At 37.7% G+C, this 26,761-nt stretch overlaps 1 protein-coding gene across 7 annotated transcripts in view; it reads left to right on the top strand.

Moving 5' to 3' along the window:
* Positions 1–26,761, top strand: part of PCSK5 (proprotein convertase subtilisin/kexin type 5) — a 463,699-nt gene that overhangs the window by 237,548 nt on the left and 199,390 nt on the right. For 4 of the 7 annotated variants that reach the window (XR_004272619.1, XM_032290888.1, XM_032290887.1 and 1 more), the window contains exon 10: positions 5,428–5,531. Coding sequence is in view for 5 of the 7 variants with exons in the window: in XM_032290888.1 (XP_032146779.1) it covers positions 5,428–5,531 (104 nt within the window). In the remaining 2 variants the exon portion in view is untranslated. Of the gene's footprint in view, positions 1–5,427; positions 5,532–9,802; positions 11,947–26,761 lie in introns of those variants that run through there. The other 3 variants (XR_004272620.1, XM_032290890.1, XM_032290892.1) reach the window with 3 other exon arrangements.

The raw sequence follows: 26,761 nt of genomic DNA, 5'->3' as shown, positions 1-26,761 counted from the left end.
TGGTTTAGAGTAAATCCAGGGGATTAGAATATTTTCACAAATAAAACTTTGACTTTGCTTGATCCTGAACCAATTTTTTCTTTTCTTTTGTTTTTCCACTTTGGTTCAGGATTCGAAGAACCATAAATGGGTATTTGGGTAATACCGGTACAACTCACGTTTCTAAACCTTGAGGTATTGTTAACTGTGTTTTCCAATATTACAAACCAATTTTAGGCCAATTTGAATTATTGTAGAACGCGAAACAAAACAAAGCAAAACAAATACACCCCCAGTAGCAGATACTGCGGCTCGCAGTGGGACAGACAATTTCATGATCCTTTGGGGCTCTTCATTACCTAACAAAAGAAGGATGGTTTTCTCTGTTGGACAGTCGATATTTTTTTCTTGAATTACCACTTTCATACACTAGCTGCAATCAGAGTAATGTTTTTATGATCTCAGCAAGCTTTAAGGACTTCCTGCCTCATCTTTGTGTCTCCAGATCACAATGGATATGTTCCCATCACTGCCTATTTCTTTTAGCAGTGACAGTAAGTTTCTGACTGCTTGTTCCTATTTCTATTTTACATAATCTTAAAAAACTGGTTTTATTTTGGATTGAAGAAGACTAGTTTCATCTTGGATTGGTTTTGAACATTTAGTAAGTTGGATATTTGTGATTGCTGATTGGATTGGTCATGCCTTTTTCCCATTGATCTGGGCCTCATCATTTCATTAGATAGAATCACTCTTTTATTTTAGGATTGCTCTTTTAGGAAACAGTTTCATTATCTGGGCTAGCTGTGTTGCTCCTCTTATTGATAAATTCTCTTTCTGTAATAAGATGTGTATCTGTTGTCTTTTTTTATCAGTTGCCGCTAAATTACAATGAGGATGTATTAGGGTGGTGGATTGACTGGGAGGTTGGTTATTTTTTTTTCTCTTTAATAAGTGCAGATGAGTCAGTCACCCAAGATTTCAAATTGGTCCTTGTTTTTAAAGACCACCAGGTACAGATGTATTTCTAGCACTCACACATCTGTAGCATTATCCGGGAAAACTCTTTGGTGAAGGATTTTTTTTTTCTTTTTTAGTTTAAGTGCTAGCAGTTGCACTTAGCCCAACAAGAAGCACTACACAGAATGTCTCTCTTGGGATATGTCTGTCTTCTTCTAAACCTAGTGTTGGACCCATGAAATACTCTGAACTGCGCAGAGTAAAAGTGTAATGCAAACACCAGGTAGTGATAGTGTCATTATTTATAATGTTTTTGCAGCTGAAAAGTAGAACGCTCGAAGTATTTAAGGTGAGGTTCAGCTGAAGTTCATTGACTGGAGAAGAGTCACCTAGCCAGGCTGTGAACACATCCAAGTGTGGCCATGGCAGGCAAGATGACACGTTCATAACAGTAATGGTATACAATAATACACTGATGTTATGATATACAGTATACATGTAAACTATTATAAAAATTATATGATTCTCCTGGTGTATTATTTTTCTGTTTACCTTTGAAAGAATGGGCAAAAATTAGGCCTTTGGAACCTGCAAAACAAATTAAGACTCAGGAATCTTCTGAATGCTCTGGTAAACAAAAGTCAACTGAGTCGAGACAGAGTGTGTGTGTACAAAGAGTATGTACCCATGAGGACACGAGCTGCCAGACTTGGCTTTTTGATCCAGTTGTCAAAGAACTTCCTGACAAACAGATGTGTGTGTGTGTCTTCACCTTTGTAGATCCATTTGGAAATAGTGTGATATGGTGATTGATAGCATAAGTTATGCAGCCAAGTTCAGCTGGTTTGAGTTCTAGTTCTGCCACTTACTACCTGTGTATTTGAGTTACTGTGTGTAACTGAAAGCTTTAGTTTTGTCGTCTGTGAAACGGAAATAGGAATGTTACCCACATCATATGATTTTCAATATCGTGCCACAATGATGCACGTAAAACATACAGTGTCTAGCCCTGGCCAAGTGCTAACTAAATGTTGGTTATTCTATGAATTCAGTAAAGCATGCAAAACTAGAAATGATTGTATATACAGAACTCCCCAGAAAGTCTTGGTCATTTCATTGGTTTGAAAGGTGATAGATAGCTACCTATATCTTGTAGGTATTTATAAATGTTACTCTTTTATGTATATTTTTGTTTAAGGGCATTTATTAATAATCCCAGGAAGAAATTTGAGGGGTGTGTAGTATAACTACATGTGATTTGTTATAGGGCGGTGGCCATGAGACTCAGGATTGGGCGATATTGTTCTTTTCTCCAGGTGGGTTAGACTTTTGATCTCTCAGTAGTTACTTGCTTCAAAGCTCTTGCTGTACAAGTCTGTCTATTCTTGGAGATCAGAGAGATCTCGGTTTTCAGAGGCCAAGATACTCGGTTTGGGTCCAAGATACTTTGCAGAGTGGAATAGGTCTTAGGGAATCCTACATTATGGTTGTGGACTGTGGAGTTCCTTGTAAAGAGCGCTCAGCCTTCTCTGCATTTGCTTTATAAATGCCTTACGAAATCTCTCGTAGTTTGACTTAGTCTTCACTTCCACATCATCCCTGTAAGTATAAATACAAATAAAAAATAAGATGTGAATCATACATTTCCGTAAACAAAAGTCCTCTCTGGATACTAGCAATAAATAAATAATGTCCTGCAAAATTAACCTATGGCTGTTTCCTGAGCTAATTATCTTCCCACAGATAGAAACGTTACTGATTCTAGGTCCACTGGTTTTTCAATTTATCCTCCTCACTTTATTTTGGTTAAATTCAGGAAATTCTCAAATCAGATCATTTCTCAAGTTCTCCATTATCAAGTGTCAGAGTAAAACCATCCAAACACCTCCTTTTTCCACGTGCAGTTCCAATTTCCTGAAGCTAATTTCTTCTTTTTAATTACAAGCACTCCAAGAATTAGGTTTTGCTACTTAGCATGAGAACAAGTAACTCATATTTCTTCAGTCTGAGTTTGAATGCAGGAGGCTTCCTGAATCTGCCAGAATACAGGTGCTTAAGGTATAAGATCAATGTAAATGTCCCCTGTTCTATTATAATTATTAAATTTTTATTGCTAAGTTTCACTAGGGAAAATGTGGATCTCCCAATGATCAGAATTTCTTGCTTGATATTTCTGGAGGAATCTTGCCCTGGTGATAGGTAACATGAGACACTGACTTCTTTTCTTTTTTTCTCCTCCCTAAACGGGAACGTGAAAGTTTTAACTGTGTGTCAATGTTATTTTAAAATAACTAGGTTAATTTAGATATCTTCATCAAATCCAAATGGGCTCTTTGGTGTCTCGCTGTTTACTCATGACAAAACAAAAACATAAATGTTCACTTGGGAGGATTCTACTTTATTATAAATAAGTGGCTAGAATGTCTTTTTGGACCAAGGTTTCTTGTTGTTTTTGCCCTTCACCCTAATAACTAGGACATCACATCTTAGGCAGAGCTAGAACATCTTATGTTGAGACTGGCATTCAGAATTATCCCTTGACTCATTTTCTGATTTCCCTGACAGTAGTGCATTGAATCTCCTGAATGATCATGTGAATTTAATGTTAGTCAGCAAAGGGTCAAATCATGCTATTTGTTTTAGAAGCAAAACATCCTACCTCCTGGATTCCACCAAGTAGCCTCCCTCCCTTTATTGAAAGTTTCTTGCTTTATTGGGTTCTAAAATTGGTTCGTAACAAGTGCTATATCCTAATAAAATAATTGTTTCCATTGTTCTCATATTTTTAAAGTTCATACAGATAGGTTTTAATTTCCAAAATTCAAGTTCTTTTGTAACGTAACTTTACCTTGCAGTCTAGATCCAGTCTTACTCCACTCTGGAAACTTAAAAAAATGGCAATACTCACTCTCCTCTTATTTTTAATCTAAGAGCATAACAGAAAAAGAATCAGAACTCAATAGCACTTTTCTTTCCCCATTTCTTTCATATTCAAGCCACCAAATTAGAGCTGTGGCTGCAAATTTAGCAAAACGTTTTGCTATCTACCACTTCTTAATAGCTTATTATGCACCAGGCACAAGGTTAAGTACTTGGCATTATTTTAACTGATTCAATCAGTACAACGAAGTAAAGCAGGTAGTAGCATCCATGTTCTAAGTGGGGATACTGAGACTTTCAGAGGTTAATTTCACATAGTTAGAAAATGAAGGAGCCAGAATCTGATCACTAGACCCCTTCCTACTAGAAGGCCACCCTGACCACCCTAAAAAACACAGATGTGGTGAGTATGATGGGAAAAAAATGTAGTATAAAGTGAATCAACATAAAGGCCCTATCATGAAAAATTAGATATAATTAAGATATTAAGTACTCCCTCTTCCTGAAAGACCCCAATGTCCGTACACCTACAAAAGAGAGTGGAGGAAGACTACCCCAAACCCCATCAAACCTCAAGGCAGGTAGTGAGTAATTTTCTTCTCTTTAAAGATTCTCTCCCATCCTTTGCAAATATGACTGCTAAAGTGAAGGTGGCTGGTGGGAAACAAATAAAATGGCTGCACACATTGCATGAAAATTGCCGTATTCCCTAGTTAAGTGAAAGATCAGCGCACCTCAGAGTTCAAGACTGAATTGAATAAGTATCCTGATTAGAATTGCATGCATGTGCTAAGCCAAACGCCTTCGAGTATATACATAGTCTGTGAAAGGGAATAAAAGTCTTTGTGTATGTGCTTGGATTTGTTTTCCGTGTGTTTATGATTATCATTGCAGTTCTCCAATGAAAGTGTATCCTACTCAGTAGTCTCTTTTGTACTCTTCAGTGCTAGTAGCCATAAAAACTAGGTATCTAATAACACAGTATAACAACTACCCATTGTAAATTAAGAATACTGTTAGAGCTGTCTGTGCCTTGGAGCCAGTCTTTGGGTTCTGTACATATTCTCGTCCTTAAAAATGCTGAAAATTAGGATGCTGTTTCATTGAGATTTTTCCATAGCCCACATATATATGTGTGGAAGGTTAAACATTGCTAAGGTCTTTTGGTAAATTGCAACTCAATTACCTAACTATTTGATGATTCAAGAAGGAATGTTCCAGAGGCCTTCTGTTTTGATTTGAGCTTACTGTAATCTTCTGATGATGATGCAAGCTTTTATACAAAGGATGACAGCGCCATAGTGGGCAGCCATTTTGTTGAGGAAACTGGAAACACTCACCCTTTTAAAAACTAAGCTACCCTGACTACAGTCTTATTATTTCTTCAGTTCAAGGTTACATTTTCTGCCTCCCACAGACTAATGTCACTTCTCCATGTTGAGAACAAGAGCGGCATTTGGCATTTGGTTATCCCAAACCCAAATCTCTGACCCTTTGTTTTTAGTACCTTGCCATCTTGATTTTGCTTTTTTAATTTGCTTGTGACTCTCTGCTTCCCCCATCTTTTTTTTTTTTTGGTACAATGATTCTTACCTTGTCTTTCCCCAGTCCGTTTCTGACCTGGAGAGACGTACAGCATGTTATTGTCAGGACTTCCCGTGCGGGACATTTGAACGCTAATGACTGGAAAACCAATGCTGCTGGTTTTAAGGGTGAGAACTTCTTTCATATTCTGTCACAGGCAAAATATTTTTATTTTTCCCCCATTTTAAATGGAGAGCAGGAAATAGAGCCCCTTAAACGAAACTTTAAATTTTGTGCTGACACACAAAGAGCTCGATCTTTTAGTAAATAAAAGGCAGATTGATTTTTTTTAAGTTAAAACTACACAGATAAGGCAGATTTCTTTGGCCTTCCCACATCATAGGTCAGTTTTTTTAAAAGATCTACCAACTCCCACATAGAGTCGACCTATGGACCCCTGATTAGTTTATTATTTGCTGTCATTGAATATCTAAGTGATATTTATAATAATGTATTTTAAAAATCCTCACCATCTATAGGACTACTTCCACTTAAATAATAACTGATATGTATTGTTCATTTACTGTAGCCCTGTTTGTTGCTAAGGCCATGCATTCTACAAATTTTGTTTTTGTTTGTTTGAAAATCTTCCACAAACAGAAAAACAGGCAATAATTCTAAGAAATGTGACTTTATATAAACTAAAAATTCTGATGAATCTTTATAATGTCCAGTCCTTATGCAATTGTGCACAATATGTAACAAGTACTGAATATTTTCCCATGGCTAATACAGATCATAGTTCTCAAATTCTTATTAACAGTAGCCATTCTATTTGTTGTCATAGGTAATTATGTTATAATACAAATAAAACAGCTGTATAAAACATATATCCTAAAGTTTAGTATATTTACTCAAGTTGTAAGTGACCTGTTATAATAAACTTGTAATTCATTAATCTAAATTATAACAAAGATTAATTTGTTTATGTCTGCAGACTTAAAACATATTCCCAAATAATCTTAGAATCATCATATATCTGTATGGATGAAATACAGTGTTTCATAGCATAGGGCACATCTACTTAAAAATTGAAGTTCTGATGGTCAAGCCATCGGTAACATGGTCATGAGCAAGTCATTTAATTTTTAAGGGCCCTAATAATTTAAACATTTCGGATGCTAAGTAATATTATCTACATATCATACCTTACATATCATCTTAATATATCCTTATCTATTTCCTTATATGACCAATATATGCAAATATTTCTGCCAGAATGTATTTTTTAAATTATTTGAAAATGATTTATTATAGACTCATGCTAAAACAAAACCTATAAATATCCTAGCTAACCAGTGCCACATCAATAGTTCTTTGATTAATATCTTCATTGAAGGCTTCACTCTATGTTTAGGAAAAGAATATTTCTCTGCTTTGGAATATTATCAAACACCTTTCCATGCATGTAAACTATATAATGCAGCAGTGTTCAATGAACTTTTAATCTACAGTTGTGAATACCTGTTGGCGTTCCATTCTCTGAAGCCCAAATCAAGACATTTGATCCCAAAGTTGTAATTGTATGGACATCAAAATTATTTAAAATTTGAGTTGTTCCAGAAAATCCAGGGTGCAATTTGCCATATGTATGTTTCATTTTGATTAGCTTCCACATGCTCCCAGCTCCTACGATATAAATCCATGAGGCTGCAGGGGAGAGAAGGGGCTGACACATAACCTTGGCTGGTTGAAAGCTGGGATGAACTTCTTAGTAGAAGGATCACAGACTAAGGATGTTAACCTCCATGAAGCTGAGGAAACTTTAACCCAAATAAATGGCTTAGTTTTACTTATTCCTTTTTGGCAATTTAAAAAGAGCAAATGATTCTAACAAAAATGCAGCTCTTTTGAAAACCTCTGTTGGTTTAGGAGAGAGGGAAACAGAATTTAGACTAAATCACCAGACCCAAACCTGAATCTGAAGGGGGCTGTGCACTGCTTCTGGCAAGGAGGAAATGGTGTTTTACTATTGCACGTGGCAATATTTAGTATAATATTTCACTCTTCTCTTAGATGGCTGCCAAGAGTAACAATTAAAGTTCACTTTTTCACAGATGAATTCTTCTGAATGGGCTGGGCTCCCAGTGGGATTGTTTTGTAATTTTGTTGATAGCAAGTCCCATATTTCATCTAAACAGGATCATAATAAGATGACTTTAAAAAACAGAGTCATTTTCGTCTCTGCTCTAAACATTACCATTCCCTCCCTAGAGTCCCACAGATAAATGTGATTGAGGCAGAGGCTAGCAGGGGAAGCAGCATGCTTTGGGGAAGTGGAGAATACAGGGCACTAGGACTGCGGACAGATGGTATGACTTTTTATGAAATAGCAACTGGAAAGAACAAAAAAGAGCTAATGCTTAGAAAAGGTTCCCACAACAAGAGCTCAACAAGGGCTTGTATTTAAATTAGGTCAGCCAGCTTTGCAGGTCTTGCTTAGCAGGAATCCATAGTCACGTTTCTCCATAGACTGGAGAAAACGGAAATTGCCTGCCTATAGAAACCTGTGGTCTTGGGTGCCCTCCTTTGTCCCACCCAACTCAGTCCTAACACTGAGTGAAATATGTGCATGAAACGAAGCTGAAAACACCTGTTCTTCCTTGGGCTTGCTTTTGTGTCCCAGTGTTGAGTAATTTATCAATAACTTGTTCGAAGAGTGTTTAAAAAAGAAATATGAGAGCAGTTTCAAAAATTGCTCTATAGGTAACTGTCAGTAATAGGGACATCAGTGCCCCATCAGAATTTCTTTCTCGTCAGGTAAAGCAGAAGCCACTTACAGTAGCAAACAACTCAGTTTCGGAGTTCGGACATCATTAGACTTGACAGTCTGTGTTATCACTGATAACCTCAGGAAAGCCAACACCCCAATGAATAGCCTCTGCCAAAACCCTACCAAATCCATTTTATACAACCTCCTTACATTCCTTCAGATATACTCCCATGTCCTACATCCTAGGCAGACAGCAGGGCTAGATGATATACAAACTAGACTTCTGTGCTGCCCTCCTGAAGGCAGACTTGATCTGTCCGTACCCACATGTGTTATGGACTGGAACAGGGATCCTCCTCCTGAAGCAGCTGCTGGCTTGGACAGTTTCTCATTCAGGCTAGGAAGCTGGCCTTGACAATTAAAGAATGTGGCTCTCTGATGACTCATCTCTGTTTCTCAGAGAGTGGGATTACCCTGGAGTTGCTCACTGATGAGCGAGGGACAGAGAACTTTCTTCTCCTTTTTCTGTGCCCTCCTTATAAAAGCACTCTGTAAATGACCCTATAATGAGATGACCTCACAGAGAGGGAAGCCACATACAAACATTCTTATGCTAATGTACCTTAATTTTCAATAATTTTAATCAAGCTAAGATTATTCTGTCCTGCTGCTTCTTAAATAATAATAAAAATCTCTTATAGTATAATTAAAATATCTTTTCCAGTAGATTAGCTTTTCAGAATAAACCCGATGAATATATACCTATGGAAACTGACTAAACATTGTTTTGCCTTGCTCATCTTGTGAATAATCCTAGCTAAGTTTTAGACAACAGCTTTTCACTTTAAACCTCCTTCAGAGATTTTTTTTTTAATTAAATGGAACAAATATCATGTACCTATCAAAGAATCTTCTTTAGATTCCCCATAAGAATAGGAAATTACTTGCCTTAGACCAGATGAACAGATGTGATATTCTGCCACTAGAGAGCTGAAATCCAAATTCTAGTATTTTGCTCCTGACCAATGTTTGCAATGCTCGGAGGTGTCTTTGGCATTAAGTTGTTTGGGATTTTGTTAATATTATTTCTTTCCTCTCTTGATCCCTTCCCTTTCTGCTTATAAAAAGGCTTTCTGTTTTGTTTTCTTTCTCTTCTTTTTAATTCTCCTTTGTGTTCCTTAAAACATACGAATTAGCCATAAAAGTGAAGGTTTTTGCCATTCCAGGTGGTTTTTCTTCCTGGAATTTAATGGATGTTATCTCTTTATTTATTTACCAATATTTCATGAGCACCTTCAGCATGCCAACCCAGCACATGTTGAAGCCCAGAAAGTTAGGGGATGAGGGGAAGAAACGTCAGGGACACCATGACGTTTACTAATCTGGCCTGCCCTGGTATAACTTACATGCAGAAACAAAAATTTACCCTCCACCTAATTTTCTTCAGTCAAGCCCCAACAATCTGCCAGGTCACATTAGATAAATATTGGTGATCCTTCTCTTATCGTCTAAAATTCAGGTTAATGTCAAAATCAGAGGTCATCTGCTATGGAGTGTGTCTTCTGTGGTGTCTGATGGGTGTTTTGACCAGCTCCATTTGGGTGTAGAGTATATGCAGATCCATAGAGCCATGCGGACGACTTTAATTCAGGCATGTTTCATAACCCGTGGCTTGTATCATTTCAGGAAGAAGTTAGCTCTTTCTTGTGATCTCCTCCCTTTTGCTGCTATAATCTGAGGAAACTGCATTATCTACCGACCTTCTCTCCCCCCAGTGCCTGAGATGTGCAGGCTGATTCTTGCCCCTGAGTCCTCATCTTTGGTTTGGGTGTGCAGTTCTAATTATAATTGAATGCAAGCAACATCAGTGATCTAGTTTTTTTTTTTGTTTTTTTTTTTTTCAAAGTGTTTATATTGGATTATATGACTGTATACAGTTAAACTCTCTTAAATCTAGGAACAGGAATAGACGTCAGATAATAAATTAGGACCTTCTGTCATCTTTACTAGGCGAAAGAATGAAAAAAATGTCATTGAAAATCAAAAAATGACAACTAAGTGAGAGAGGTTACCACGCCTTCCATTTCACTGCCCTCCCAGACTATGTAAGTCTCTTTTTTTCTACCAGCATGTTGCTGAAACCTCCCCCATCCCCACTGACTCTTTCTTTGACCACAACTAAACTACTAGATTTTTTTTAATTTCTAACTGATTACCCACCGTGGGGAAACAATTGACAGTCTAACATGACTTAGCCTCCGAGGCCTTAACTTTTAATAACCTGTGTTACTTTTAATTGCCGTCATTTTATTTCCACTGGTAGGGTTGATAATCTTAAGATGTTCCAATATATTTTTAATACCTACCTGTCTTGCTTTCAGTTTGTAACACTTATTTAAAAGAATTAGAAGTGCTGAACCTATTAAGCATGCTCTGTGTTCAATCAAAACGAAGGGTTTTGAAATGTGTTTTTGAGTTTTGTTTTGAATATAAAGTGATTTCTGATGTGTTACCATTTGAAAAAGTAAAGTTTCATTTTACTTTATTATTTCACTGTACAAATAGTATACCATCTTCACTACCTGCTACGCTGATACGCTGTTGGTAGCTATGACTTAAGTTACATAATATACTTTAATTGGTCATCTATACATCGTGGTTTTGAAGAAAGGTTGAAGTGAAATGTTATTCATCTGGTCAGTGTCAGAGGTGGTATTAGACTCAGTCAGTTGACTCCAGTCTTGATCCCACTTGCAGAAATAAGGCCCTTCCTACTTGAAAAGACAGAGGGAAGTAAATACACTTGATTCCACCTAATAAAATGTGCTCCCTGGAAATGCCACCTAATATATTTTTTTAAGATTCTATGTTTTCTACCATTGTGCACTGTGAAGGTATACCTATTTCATATTTGTTGACTGAAACCCTTTTATGTTTGTGTTTATTGGCCATTGTACAGATGAGCTTCTAGCTCATTTGCCAAAAAAAAAAAAAAAAAAGAAAGTGAATCACACAGAATTTAGGAATTTTACCTTTATTCTTTTGTCTGGTAGATGATTTACCCAAACATCTCCATGGGAATATAGAAGTCCTGATAGGAAACTCTGCTTAATTGTGGCTTAATCTGGAGTCTTATATCCAAAATGTCCTCTTGTCTCATCAGAATGTTCAACTCATACCTACCAAATATGTGATGCTCAAAAATATTTTCTACAAATGGAAAGTGTTGTTTTCTCTATGCCTGTCCTTGACTGAATGATGGCATTAGGTTTGTTAGACTTGTGGGGGTTTCATTTTGTTTTGCCCTTTCATCTCTGTCAGTTTTAAATGCATGTGGTTTCACACTGAAAATCCATTCGCAAAATAGAATTAAAATGATGGTTGCACTATTTGCCTGTTATCTCTATATAAGATATAATTAGTTAATGAAGAGAACTATGTTTGGAGTGGTTTTGTGATTTTGCCAAAATCTTAAGGGCCTTTAAATTCAAGTAGAAAGCCTATTAGTGGTATTTTCTGTGGCCTTTGAGGAAGCCAATTAAGGTTTTTGCACCTTGGTTTTTATGAAATGTGGATAGCTAATACTAAACATAATGAGAAGAATGAATTCAATGAAAACTGCTTTGAAAATGGAAAATACCAAACAAAAAGAGCCTTAAAAATATATTTTTATACATGAAGATTTCCACTCCTTGAAATGTGAATAAAGACATGGAACTGTAATGTGAATTAGAATGTTTTTGGGGGGATTGAAAATTAATTCAATTACCTGGAGTGGGCTAGAGAAAATATATCAAGGGCTTTATAATAAAATGATTATTAATATGTCACCAAAGTTTTTTATCCATTAATCGTATATCAATGATAATGCAACTATACTTAAATTCTGTTTTGCAAATTAATTTCAATGTTTAAATGTCACCTTAAGTTCAACCTACTAAATCTTTAAAGTTGTAATTAATTGCTTTGACATAGGAACTAATGATAGAAATCTGAGCTGATTGTAACCTGTCAACAGCCTATCAACTCTAGTAATTGATATACAGTATAAATCTGTGAGTTGAAAGTATGATTTTTAACAATGTGTAAAAGTATCTACATTTAAGAGAAAGTAGACATCTCATTTGTGTAACCACCTGAAGAAATTCAAATCTCTAATTCTAATGAGGCTGGACTTTACTTAGGTATTTGTAAGACTCTTCTTTTAGCACATGACTTTGACTATTTTTAATAACAGCAACTCTTAATATTTTGTGGTTATGGTTGATATTTTAGGCAAAGATATATGTCATCAAGCTCTAAGCTTGGGATTATAGAGAATGATGTCAGTCCAAAAGTGTATTTTGACTATAAAGTAATGAAATTGAACCACTCATAATTGGGTTCTGAATCCATTTCCAAAATAAGATGCCCAAAAATGATTTAAGTCAAGACAGTCTTAGCAAAGTACACATACATCCACTCACGCACGCGTGCGCGCACACACACACACACCCCTCTACATTCTTTTACAGGCTATTTTAAAATTCAACAATCATTTTCTTATTTGAGGTTTTGTATTTATTTAAAACAAAAAAATTCACTCAGCTCTGAACTCAGTGGTTCACAGAATGGGCTTCAGAGTCCAACAACCTGGAAGTGAATCCCAATCCCAGCTTTATACAGTATGTCTGGTAATCGTCATACATTCTTAATCAACTTTATTGAGGTAAATTTACATACAATAAAAAACACTATTTTATGTGTACAGTTCAGTGAGTTTTAACACATGCATACATCCATGTGACCATCGCCACCATTGAGGTATAGAAACCTCTGTCACCCTAAAGAGTCATTCTGTGCTCCTTCCTCACCCTCTACCCTCCTCCTACCCCGGCAACCACTGATCTACTTTCTGTCCTATAGACTAGATTGTCTTTTGTAGCCTTTCATATAAATTGAATTGTTTGAAACCAGCTTCTTTCTTGCCATGTAAGATTTTCGAGATTCATCTGTGTTGTTAAGTCAGGCATTCTCACCATAAAAAAGAATGAGACCGAGTCTTTGAAAGAATGTGGATGGAGCTGGAGGCCATTATCCTTAGCAAACTAACCCAGGCACAGAAAACCAAATACCACATGTTCTCACTGATAAATGGGAGCTAAACGATGAGAACTTGTGAACACAAAGAAGGAACAACACCCACTGGGGTCTACTTGACAGGGGAGGGTGGGAGGAGGAGGAAGAGGAGCAGGAACAATAACTATTGGATACTGGGCTTAATACCTGGGTAATGAAATAATCTGTACAACCAAGCCCTGTGACATGAGTTTACCTATATAGCAAACCTTCATATGTGCTCCTAAACCTAAAATCAAAGTTAAAAACAATAAAATAAGTAATGTTTTACATTTTTTAAAGTATATCAGGCATTAATTCTCTGTTATTGCTACTTAGCATTCCACTGTATGAATATACCACAATGTCTATGCCCATTCACTTTTTCATGGAACATTTTATTGTTTCTGGTTCCAGGTTAGTATGAGTACAACTGCTCCAAATAGTTATACACATATTTTTATGTGGACAAATCATAATTTTTAAATATTAGAAAAGTCATCTTGAATTTGAACAGAGACCCTGAAGAGTAAAGGGACAATCTAAGTGGCTAATTAAACATAGAGCATTTCAGGCAAGGTGAATAGCACGTACAAAACCTGTTCAAAGAAAAGCAAGGAAGCCATCCTAGCTGGGGTAGAGTGGGCAAAGGGAAGAATGAGGAACATAGTATCGTATAAAGAATGTAATGCCTCTCTTTGTTCATAGTATGTACTTAAGTAAAATTATGAGCTATATGTCATGTATTGTAATATAACATATTCAGTTAATATTCTGTTCAGAGTTTTGTAAGATAAGAATTCAGCATATTTTATATAGAGATACAGATGTGGGTGTGTATAGCGCTATACCCGTTAACATGGAATTTGCACCTTAGAAATGAAATTTGGTCCACTATCACTTTCAAATATTAGACTCACTACATTGTAGTCACATCTCTCATGACACGTGTTTTCTCATCTTTGTAGTCATTAGGTACCTTTCTCTAATTGACAGAAGGCCCACATGGGCATCCCCGTTGCATGGAATTCTGTCGTGATTTCTTCCAAAGCTAATTTAGGCTATTGTTTTCATTTCATATTGTCAGCGATTTTAGTTGGTGGTTCTGGATAAATCATTAACCTTCTTATTTGTTTTCCCTTTTTTATAAGATTGCTTGGATTTCAATAAACAGTACTTGGGCTCAGAAGTGTTGGAAAAAGTATAATCTGCCAATGATTATGAATTATATTAATGTCATATGCCTAGCCTAAATAAAACATAAATAAATACAGTGAGAGGGTGGAGGGTGTTTGAGAACTTGAGGATTACCAAAAGTTGGGGAACCAAGCTTATCTGGAATACTATAGTTTGCTTTTTTCCTTTTTTTAATTTTTTTTTTTTTTGAGACAGAGTCTTGCATTGTCGCCCAGGCTGGGGTGCAGTGGTGCAATCTCAGCTCACTGCAACCTCTGCCTCCCAGGTTCAAGCAGTTCTCTGCCTCAGCCTCCCAAGTAGCTGGGATTACAGGCACATGCCACCACGCCTGGCTAATTTTTTGTATTTTTAGTAGAGACAGGGTTTCAGCATTGTGGCCAGGCTGGTCTGGAACTCCTGACCTTGTGATCTGCCCACCTTGGCCTCCCAAAGTGCTGGGATTACAGGCGTGAGCCACCACATCTGGCCAGTTTCTTTAAGTTTAAACAAGTATCTTCTTTTGTTTGTGTTTCCCGGGGACTGGAAATTATACCTGGAGGAGACAGCTATGGTGAAGGCAACAGATCAGGGAAAGGGGCAAAAGAGAGGGCCCAGTGTGCAAAAGGGACAGATACAGTGTGATGAGGAAAGTAATGTAAAAAAAAATCAAAAGCAAAGCTACTTGAATCCTAGAATTAGGAGTTCTCATTTGATTTGAAAAACATTTTGGAGCCACTGCGGTGATTTGATAAAGTGAGCTAGATAATAGTAATGACTTTCAAGCAAGTTGATTCAAGTTGCTATAGTCTGATGTCAAAAAGAATATTATTTCTTAAACTGATGGTGTGAATCCATTGTTCCTATGACATATCTTAGAAAATGGCATGTATGTAACAAATTGACTGGTTGAAATGAAAGGAAATTGTCTTGCAGTGATCATTTTATATCATCTTAGTATGCAATTATGTATTCATGACCTTAAGACTGCGACATTCAGCGAAATTTTTTATCATCTCTTGGCCTCCTTCTAAATGAGGAAAGTTATAGAGTTGGGATATATAATCATCTTTGCTACATCTCTCCTCCACCTTTTTTTTTTTAAGAAGAGAAAGAAATGCTTTCTGAAATGACTTTTTAATAAACCCTGAGCAAAGGGCGTGGTGCCGAGATTGCTTCTTGAAAAATGTCAGGTCAGTAATTGTGCTTTGAGAAGCCTTCACAAATTTCTTTTGACCAAAGTCTTTTCTCTGGTTGTTATTGCTCACCATGACGTCCAAAAAGCCACCTGACTTCCTGTATTTGAATTTCGTTTTAGCATACAATTGTAGTCTTTGTGTTTGCCATATAACCTCACAAACATTTAAAGAACGCAAGTATACATAATTGCGGTGGGCATCTTGATTTGCCGTATGCCTGTTATGCAGACAGAATGATAGGAGCACTTAGGGTTTATGAATGACTTTTCCTCTTTCCAAGTACTGTATTAATATTCTTTTTCTCAGCCTGAAGCCAACTTAGAATTTGCAATAATCTTAAAGAGCGGTATTGTTTTTCTGAACCCACCAGAGGTTACAATGTATATGCTTTCTTAATATACTATGTGGGTTGGTTTTGTCAGGAAATCTCCTGCTGCTTTTCATGTTTTACCCTCAGAAGTATCTTTACAGCCAAGGCAGAAGATTTGTATCCAGCTTTGTTCCAAAGCACAGTACTGTGCATCTTAGAAACCTAAAATCCCCACTGAATTGCAGTCACATAGCATGAAATAATCCGAGAAGATAGCCAAAAACGTGAGAAATGTCTATGATTGTTTGACAGAGCTGCCACACTTGGTTGCATAGGTTGTTAACTGCACAAGGGAGCCAAACTGAAAGGTTGAGTGGGTGGGGACCAAAATCTGGCCTTGGATGCAGTCACTGAGGAATGAGCCTGCAGGGGGATGATGTCCCCCTTAAGGAAAGAAGTACCTTTCTCTGATCAACATAAGTCCCACATGGGGATCCCAGTTGCGTGGAATTGTGTCGTGATTTCTTCCAGAGCGATCAAAGGCACAGGCATGTTTTAAGAGGTATGCATCCAGAGATGGTTCTGTTCATTTTAAACTGCAGCCATTGCTTCAGTCTTGATATCCACAGAACCTGTTTCTTCATTAGCAAAGTCACTCAGTGTTACTAGAGTGTCAAATAAAATTTTGCAATATCTGGCAGGGCGTGGTGGCTCACACCTGTAATCTCAGCATTTTGGGAGACCAAGGTGGGTGGATCACAAGTTCAGGAGTTTGAGACCAGCCTGGCCAACATGATGAAACCCCATCTCTACTAAAAATACAAAAATTAGCTGGGCATGGTGGCAAGCACCTGTAATCCCAGCTACTTGGGAAGCTGAGGCAGGAGAATTGCTTAAACCCAGGAGGCAGAGGTTGCAGTGAGCTGAGATTGCCACTACACTCCAGTCTGGGTGACACCAAGACTTTGTCTCAAAAAAAAAAAAATTGCAATATCTGTGACTATTTCATCACTCTCTTTATCACCAGCTCTCTAAACAAAGTTTGAAGTAAAATCTCAGAATCTTAAGTGAGCATAAGTGCTAAGCACAAATCTATAATTCTTTTCAGGTCCTTTTTTTTTTACATTCAGCAAAAATGATTGAAGCTTCACAAATTCAAATGTATGATTCTTTCATTTGAGTTCCAGTAGAAGATTCATATTTGGGTTAGAGTCCATGTACGTATTGGCATAGGTAGGACACATGAGCCCAGAGCAGTGGTGAAAAGGCTTCATTTGAAGTCTTCCCTGATTATCATCAACGTGTCTTGTTAAAATACTCTCCCCCTAGCTCACTTTTTCTAACAAGGAATAGAGCTTTAAATGCAAAAGGGAAAACTGTGCATCTTAGAAGCCTAAAATCCCCACTGAATTGCAGTCACATAGCATGAAGTCATCCTTGGAAGAGGTAAACAGGAGAAACTCTCTTATTGAAATTAATACATGCATATCAGTTTGGACTCTGGCATCAGATATTCCGAGCACACACTGCATTACCAGTTTCATATCCCACTTCAGGGACAAAGGGCTCTAAGTTGCTGTGACCACACTGAGACCGTGGTAAGTGGGCACTGTGGAAGCTAGTTGAGGATCAATAAGATGATCCAAATAAGAAGAAAGGGGGCTTATGATTATATCTTTTCCAAATTCAGTTCTAGTAAAGTTGGCTTAGCCTATCCTATTTTGTTAGCTAGAGAGATCTTTATGATGGTGCCAATGTCTGTAATACAAACCAAATTCAAAAATTCGAAATCCTACCCTGGTTCTATGCATGACTTCTCAAGGCCACCGCATCTAGCAGTATAGAGTGACACTCGAGGCAGTTGCTTTGCAGAATCCATCTGGATACATCTGGAAAATAAATAGATCCAGATTCTTCTTCTTATTTCTTCTTAGAATCTCAATTCAGACTCTTTACACATGCTCACATCTTGCTAGCGTTTGGCATTTCAAAGCGATTAAACTTCTACCACACATCCCGATAATGGCTTCGATGGGCTTCATTTTATGGTGCTATACCAGAAGATACAGTATGCCCTGAAATTTCTGGAGTCATCCTTGGAAGAGCCAAAAAGAAAGCTATTGTGATTACTGCTGGATGTTAACAAATGGGAAGTTGCTCTTTGATACTCAATGTCATTCTTCCATCTGGGTGTGCCTGGTTAGCTCTAATAAAAAAAAAATAGGCAAAGCATGAATATAAAGTATCTTTTCCATATTAATATCTTCACACTCACAGAAAATCCCTAATAGAAATGACTGAAGAAGGTTATTTCTCAGCAAGAATGGGGGAAAGTGTTATGGGCCAGATATTAAACTTCCAAGCCCAACATATTCTTTTTCTCTTGCACATGTTTTAATGAGTTAAGAAGTTTTGAAGATGAGAGCAGTCCTTTGTGCAGTTGACTTGGAAAAGACAAAGTTATGTAGACAATTTCCTCAAATCTTTTTCCCCTTTATTACTTTGCAAGGTTATTCTGAGGATTATGATTGATCTGAGATCTTAGTGGAAAGAAATACTGTATGTCTTGTAGACCACAGTAATCAATGGATGAATATATAGTAGAAAGACATTCTGAAGACTCGAGCTTGAGTTTCTGTGACTTTGTGCAAGTTCTTTTCATGTTCATGAAACCTAGTTTCTTCAGCTAGAAAATGTGAATAATATTATCTTGCTAATAAGATTGTTGCGAAGATTTTATTAGCTAATGTGTAATAAAATACGTCTGTCAGATATGAATTTTGCCTCCTCTGTAATATTTCCTCTCTGCCTCTCATTTTGAGAAGCATGCTCAATACATTAAATGTGCTTCAGTTGTAGGGGCAGTAGGATTCAGAGAGAGACACTTCAGTGTATTTTCTATTTTCATCTTTGTACACTGAGCATGATTTTTCATCTCAACTCAGTCAAACCCTGATTCTATCCTAACAATGCCATATGTACTTAACACCTTAAGTAATGTGCATTCAAAGAAGGAAGTATCTAGACCAATCTGTCCCTGAAGTGTGTGATAATGTCAGTCTGGGTTAATTAAGAGAACTTTTGTCTTCTCAAAATGTTTTTGTAAGAGAAGCAGAAATGTTTGGGATAACCATATAAAAAGCTACTGACATTATATACTGTGCAGTCAATTCTCATTTCTTTTGCTCCTGGTATGAGAGAAGGGGTATTTGAGAATCATGTCTAGAGTCTCAGCCCTATGCTTCCTATGTTAGCCTAATTAACCTATTTAACACGAGATGCCATCCCCAGTAACCTAAGTAAGTGGTTCTCAAAGTGTGGGGCCCAGACCAACAATACACCAGCACCACCTGAGAGCATGTTAGACGTTCCCATTCTGGGCCTTACCTCAAAACCCCTGAATCATTGGGACTGAGCAGCGTGTGCTTCAACAAGTCCTGAGAGATTCTGATGTGTATGGAAGTTTGAGGACCACTGTCCTAAGTCACCCACCATATGTAATGAATTACCTTCTCTCCTGTGCATCTGGAAGTGCCTTCCTTAGAAGAATAAAGTGCCATCCCTAGAATAAGTGAAAAAAAAAACACCCTCTCAAATTATGTTTTTCTTGCTGTTTCAATAAGGAAGTTGTGAAAGGTTTTCCCCAAACATCTCTCTTGTCAGTTTCTGAACCAATTGGTCCTAGCCACATTCATTCTCTTTTTCTATCTGTTGGACCATGACCCTATGCTTTCAAACTTTGTATCACTCTTAAAGGAGAGAGAAGAAGAAAAAAAAAAAACTTTTCCATTCTGCTGCCTTAGTTCCATCCCTTCTTTCAAAACTAAAAATTCCCAGCAAGTAGTCTGAATTAGCTGCGTCCATTTCCCTGCTGTTCATTAGTCCCTCTGTAATTCCTTGCAATTTTGCTACAATCATTTCTACTTTTATTTTTTCTGCTTCTACCCTTGACAGGAAATCATTCTACAACTTTGACCCATCTCCTGCTTGCCAAATCAGAGGACTTCTTGTCTTTCTCTAGGATTCATGCTCTAGATCAACCGAGACTCGATCTTTTTTTTTTAATGATGCAAATATATAACCCTTCTTCTTTGGCTGTTACTTACTCCTTTCTCCCTTTCTTAAACCTTAGCCATTCCCTGAGGTCTGTTTCTTAGAGATGGAAGGAGGGAATCAATATCTCTCTCATATCTCTCTCTCTCTCTCTCTCTCTCCCTCCCGCCCCCCGCCTCCTCTCCTGTCCCATCCTCTTAATGCCACTGCTTTTCTTTTACATACCTGCCTTTTCAGTTACAAATATGTCTTCACTAAAGAGTTTCAGTTCTATGTCTTCAACATTGACGTCATCCTAGAATCTCTGCACAAGGCTCTATGTCATTTACAGCTGAGAACTTCTAAAACAGAAGCAATCAGTCATCTTTCACAAAACAACTTCTCCCCAAAGCTGGCCTCTGTTGTCGGGGTTACCCTTCTGTCCATCACCCTGTTCTTGACTCCTTGATCGCCTCCAGTTTTAGTTGCAAATTCCATTGCTCCTTCCTTACCTGATCTCTTATGTCATTCACCCTTTCCATAGCCTGGTTTATGATCTCTGCACCGTGGCAGTAGGTTCCCTGCCTCAGTCCTTCTGCCTCTGATATCCTGTATAACAAATCCCAGATTAATCATTCTAGAATATCAATTATCTCATTTCCTTGATCATTGGCAGTCATTGCCTCCAGAGTAAATCCAGCCATGCATTCCAGTCCCACACAGCTTCCTTGAAAATGTCACTGTTCCAAATATCCGGGTCTCATTACCATCTCTCCATGAACCCAAATCTTACTGAAGGATTTAAGGGCCTTATTTCTTCTAAAAGAACATCCAGTTCACAGTAATGGCTTGCTTCTCATAAAACAAAAATTGTTTTTTTTTTTTGAGACATAGTCTCACACGGTCACCCGGGCTGGAGTGCATTTGTGCAATCTCGGCTCACTGCAGTCTCTGCCTCCCAGGTTCAAATGATTCTCCTGCCTCAGCCTCCTGAGTAGCTAGGATTACAGGTGCCCGCTACCATGCGCAGCTAATTTTTGCATTTTTCGTAGAAATGGGATTTCACCATTTTGACCAGGCTGGTCTCGAACTCTTGACTTAGTGATATGCCCGCCTCGGCCTCCCGAAGTGCTGGGATTACAGGCATGAGCCACTGTGCTCAACCCCCTTAACATAAATTTTACAGAAATTTCCCTGTTAATATCCATTAAGCTTAAAAAGTATTTGAGTTTTATGAAAATGAAAGGGAATGTTCACGAGAAGCCTAACATAGTGCCAGAAACTGAGAAGGATATGTGATAACTTTCTTCCCGGTGAGATGGTGACATTCCCAGTGACAAAGAATAATTTTTCTTTGTTCTTTGCCATCATCACCTCCAACAGTGGGTGAAGGCTCCTTGTGAGGTGAGCTGATAGATGTGTAGACAGATGAAATAACCAAATCTTTGTAATTACTATTAACCATGAGTAAACGGGCACTCACTTGAAATAAATGTCAACTAAATTTTCTACTCCCTTATCTTATGAGAACTTAAGGGAAAAGCAAAGCAAAACTAAAGGAAAATTAAATGAAGAATTATCTAAAAATAATATGTAAATAATCCACAAATAGGAATTTTGGCTGCCAGCTAATCAAAATCCCATTTCATTCATTGTTTGCTCAAGTTTTACATCAAGAAGATCTAGGTTGGGGAACTGACATATGGTCAATCTAATCTTCAACTAGCCTTTACCCAAAGGCCCTTGTAGTACACTTTTTATCTTGTTCTCATCTTTGTCCAGACAATCATTCTTAAAAACAAGCAAAAATAGAATCTGGGTATGCTGTGTGTTACATGGCTGGGTCTTCCCAAAGTGGTATAATAATTTTCCTACTCCTTTTCAAGAAATACTTGTCAATTACCTTAAGCAAATTACTTGCTTATTGTAACCATGCTGGGGGCAAATAAATGAAGATGGTCAGAAGAAAATAAGAAAATAATTTGACACTTTTTTCTTTTCTTAAAATGGAAAGAGGCTCTTGACAGAAGGCAGACATATCTCCTCGTTTTAACTCTGCAAATGAAACAAATAGTTATAAATATGTTTCTATATGTTCATATAGAATATAATAAACTGTGTATGCATATATAAACATTATATTCCCATATGTGTATAATGAAGTACGTCGTACATGGAGAAGAGGGGCTCAGCAGCATTTTCCTAAACTCCTTTTCCTTAGTCTGTATTGATGATCCTGTCTGACTACGTACAGCTGCTGACCAAACCCATCCTCAAGAGAAGCTTTGAAGTGCAGACCCAGGAGACGGTATCTGGAAACTTTCCATGTGCAAGTTCTCAGTAGCACTGGTGACGGCTGGCATGTTTGGATCTGGCTGGAGTTGTTACTAGAGCCTGAGATTTTAGGAAGAGCAAGGGAAAAATAAAAACAAACCAGGCAGCAGAACACAGGTGCCGGCTGCTCCGTTTTCCTACCCCATGGGAGTCTGCATTTTGCACTGAATGACAGAAGAAAGCATTGTAACTATAGTTCTGATTCTCTCTCTAAGAAGCTCATGCACCTTTTGCACTGAAATGTAAAACACTGCACACTGAAGAGATAGCGGAGGAAGGCAATAAGGCAGAGGAAGAAGTAGGTGATTCTGGGAGCATTCTGGCTTTCTGCTGTCAGATATTTAGGTGTGAAACTGACAACATGAGACTCAAAAGTATCACTTCCCACTTTTTCTTTCTCCCTTAGGAAGCTTCCTTTTGATTTCATATTTAGCTGTTTCTTTTTACATTTAAAAAGCAGTACTGAAGTGTTTACATTATGCATGCGGGATGTGGCTACGGGAAAGCGTCTCGAGTCCTCTCAGGTGCATGCCGTCCTCCTGTCCTGCACATTTGGCCTGGTTTAATTAGTAGGTGCAGGAGGCATAGGATCCCTGATGGGAGCAGTTACTTCAGAGCAGGTGGTTCAGCACACTGAGGATCAAAGAATCCAAAGGTGCTAGGACTGCAACAGCTGCAGGCAGCTCTTTGATCTCTAGTTCCAAATTTCTACCCAGCCCACAGATCAAGCAGTCCTCCTCAAGACAGGAATTTGGGTAACTACCTTTTATTCTGATAGTTTACTTCTAGGTAGATGAGAATAGCAACAACTTGATTGATGGCAACCCAGTAATCGTGGTTGTCTTTGAGTTCTCCTGCAGTCTGGTCTCACCCTCTATTTCCGGGATACTTACCACTCTCCCTTTCCCCTGCTGATCCTTCATTCCAGACTCCAAGGGTGCTGGTTTCCTGGGTGCCTCAATGAATCACACAAAGAATTATCTAACCAAGATGGCCAGTTCTGGGAGTGCTACCTTCGTCTCCACCTAAATCCTACCCGTGCCTGAAAGCACAATCCACATATGCACTTTCCCCTCAGGTTACCTTACGTTACTGTAGATCTTGGCTAACATGGATTGAGTACTTACTGCACACCTGGCTCTGTTAGGTTGCTTTACATCCCTTGTATTTGACTGATTTCTTACTCTCTGGACATCGTTTTATACTCACAGTAATTATACAGTTTGGTACTTTTCATTGTTTCTCAGTCAAATTATAAAGTTATTCTCGTCTCACCACCTACTTGAGTGAGAACACAAATTATTTTCTGTTGCATTTGGATCTCACTGTTTAGTATGGTGTTGAATACAGAGTGGGTGCTTTACAACCTGAGTGATATAATAATAAACTGGATCAATTATTAGCTTATATTGGTGAAGTGTATTGAAATTGATGCTTTCATGTAATCAAATAATTGAATGTAATTTATCGGCCATGTTTCATATTTTCATGATTATGTGCAGCCTAAGAAATAGAAATATAGGTGCAGGAGGCCTGCCTGCCCTCCAGGTACTAGATTATTGATATTAACAGTCGGGAGAGTACCGTGTCACTCCATAGTACTGTCACATTCCGATTTCATTTGCACATAGGGTGACCAGTCTCCTGGTTTGCCCAGGAATGAGGGAATTCCCAGGGCACAAGAATTTCAGTGCTAACATCAGACAGTCCTGAGCAAACTTGGACATTTAGTCTCCCTGGTCATAAGGAATAGGAGATATTTTTAGCTGCACTTTTATATTAAATACTCAATAATGGATAGTTGCTACTAAGTTGCATATTTTTCAGGTATAGGCAAAATTCGAAATTTCTGGTAGGCTCCTTGGAGAGTTTTTGTTGCTTGTTTGCCTTATTTGTTTACCCCATTTTATTTATTTGTGTGTGGGATGCTGCATAACAACACTGTGTTTTATCAGAAAGGTCCTCTTTCACTTTAGGGAACACAAACTCTTTTTAACCAGTCAATTACTTATAGAGTGATTTACCAATAATCATGTTAGTGGCATCTTGAAATATTCATTCAGTGTAATTTTTTAAAAATGTTAAATAGCTGGCTTTAGTAGGGACAGTCCACTAAAAGAGATGAACGTATACCAAATTTTCCTGGTTACAGCTTCTTATGCCCAGAAACTTCTAATTTTTTTCCTGCTGAGCTTTTAGCTTATCTTTAGAATGGAGTTTTTTAGGCCTCCTAGCTAACGCCGTTGCGTATATTAACTGAATCTGCTTTCAGCTACGCAATTACCTACTTGAGTGCCTAACAATTATCTCCTCTCAGCACTTCTGGTCTCATCAGAAAATAAGAATATGCCTGCCAGAGACTATTAACTATTTTCCTGTGTTCTCTTGTCCATCTGACTATTCCAAGCGGGAAAGCCTTTGGATAACTTTGAATAAAAACTAGCTGTACTTCTGGTGCCAAATGAAACTGCTTTCCTGAGCTTATGTCCATAAATGAGCCTATTTGTGAGGTCTCAATTGATATCTTATACCTATCAAAATGTAAACAGCCCTTAACTCTAAAGGAACAGATAGAATGATAGGCAAGTTTTGCAAATCTCCTTTATTGAAACAGCTTGTCCTACCTCACTCCACTAAAAAATAAATTTACTTTCTGAAATGTACTCCAGGAACTTTGCTTCAAGATCTTTAATTATTCTATATACATACCTTGTTCCCTCAATATCTTTTTAATATTTAATTTTTGAATTTTTAACTAAGGTTAAAACTGAATTGAATGTTTCTGCCCCCCCACCCTTAGGAATGAAAAATTCTATTTGAACTGGTCAGGATTCCTGTTCACACCAATGTTAATAGTACTCTGATTTCATGGAATTTTGCATTTTACACAGTGCTTGCACAGAGCAGCTTCCACTTGATCATCTTAAAATTATATTCGGACTCAGCTTTTGCTCTGAACTTGGTATGAGAAATGTGCGTAAGTAAGATTAGTTATGGAATGGCCATATCATAACCAACTGTTTGCATGGTATATTTGCTGTAATTGTACGTTGTAAAATGTGAATATTGGCTCTATCCTTGAATAAATTCCAAATGTTAAGGGTGACTTTACAGAAATCAGCAATAAAAAGAACAGATCTCTTAATTTCCCCTTACAATTCCCTAGTAAACACTTTATGACACTTGGTGAATTAAATAACATTTCTCTTCTTAGTACCGTTCATTCATTTCACAAATATTTATGAAAGTCCTGCTCTAAGCCAGGCACTCCACAGCCCCTGGAGAGAATCATACCCTGAGCCCTTGGGAGCCCTTCATGGTAACAGTGGATGAGTAAGACAGACTTGTCTCAAATGGTCACCAAAAAAAGTCAATGTTTCTCTCTTTATAGGTCATTTTGAGTATGAAAATTTTATATTATACAAAAAATTATTAGTACTTCCAAACTGCTTAATGGCTCTTTCCCCTACTGACGCCACATTTTGAGGGAGTTCATCTGCCCAACACATTTATTGTGCTGTTTCCCTTATTGACTTAGTGACTTTCATTGATCTCTTCAGCAACCAGTTTTCTTGTTTATTAATATTATATTAGTATGACGTATTTTTTCGGTTGACCGGCCAGTCTGTAGAGTTTACCTGTGGCTAGTCAGCCTCTTTTCTGAGCATCTAGTTTGAGTGTTTCATGAACAAACATTGTCTCTGGAGGGTAGAAATTGAGTTGGAAAAGGAAACAAATTTATGGCCTTCATAAAGTCTCAAGGTGCTTTTCTACTTAACTCAAGTGCTTGTTTAACAGGCATGAAGTGTTTGCTGTATCTGATTGTTTGTGTTAATTCATGTCCTCATGGCTGTTAGGTGGACCGTTACGGAGGAGTGGAGGGTGAAAACAGGAGCCAGTGCTGCTGAGTGCAAGCATGGACGCTCAGATGGGCACGTTCCTGGTATTGCAGGGACAGCTCAAAGACCTTTCCCTCTCCAAGTCCCCACCTCCCTTCTCCACACCCCCAGCATGCCAATCAAATCTCTTATTTCCCTAAACTGAAATAAAATGATGAGTTGTGCTAGTTTAAAACCACTTGACACTATCATGGGAGATATTTAAGGACTGATCAGCCTCCTATAACGTCTTTGGTAAAAATTTCAATTTTCCCAGCGTCGGGGGGCGGTGTATGGAAAAATACCATTGACTGTCCATGATGACATGATATAGGCTGTGGTTAAATGATAAGTAAGAACATGTGATTCTCATGAACTTTTACAACAGATCTCCACAATTTAGTCCCTTAAGCCCAAATTTGAAATTTCTTCTGTATCATGTGAGTACCTCTGTCCCTTTTTAATTACCCTTCACGATGTTATGAAACTAAAGCTAAATATTCAGGATTGTTCATAAAAGTGATCAACTTGGGATAAAGTTTTTGATAACTTTTGTTTATTCTTTTCTGGATAAGATGTTTTACAATGAATATGCCTACTTTTTAGTTTTAAAAAATAATAA

Source organism: Sapajus apella, unplaced genomic scaffold, assembly GCF_009761245.1.
Source record: "Sapajus apella isolate SASKATOON/1434 unplaced genomic scaffold, GSC_monkey_1.0 scaffold24, whole genome shotgun sequence".
In the NCBI taxonomy this organism is placed as follows: Eukaryota; Metazoa; Chordata; class Mammalia; order Primates; family Cebidae; genus Sapajus; species Sapajus apella.
The sequence above is the reverse complement of the archived record's forward strand: the minus strand, read 5'-3'. Positions and strand labels throughout refer to the sequence as shown.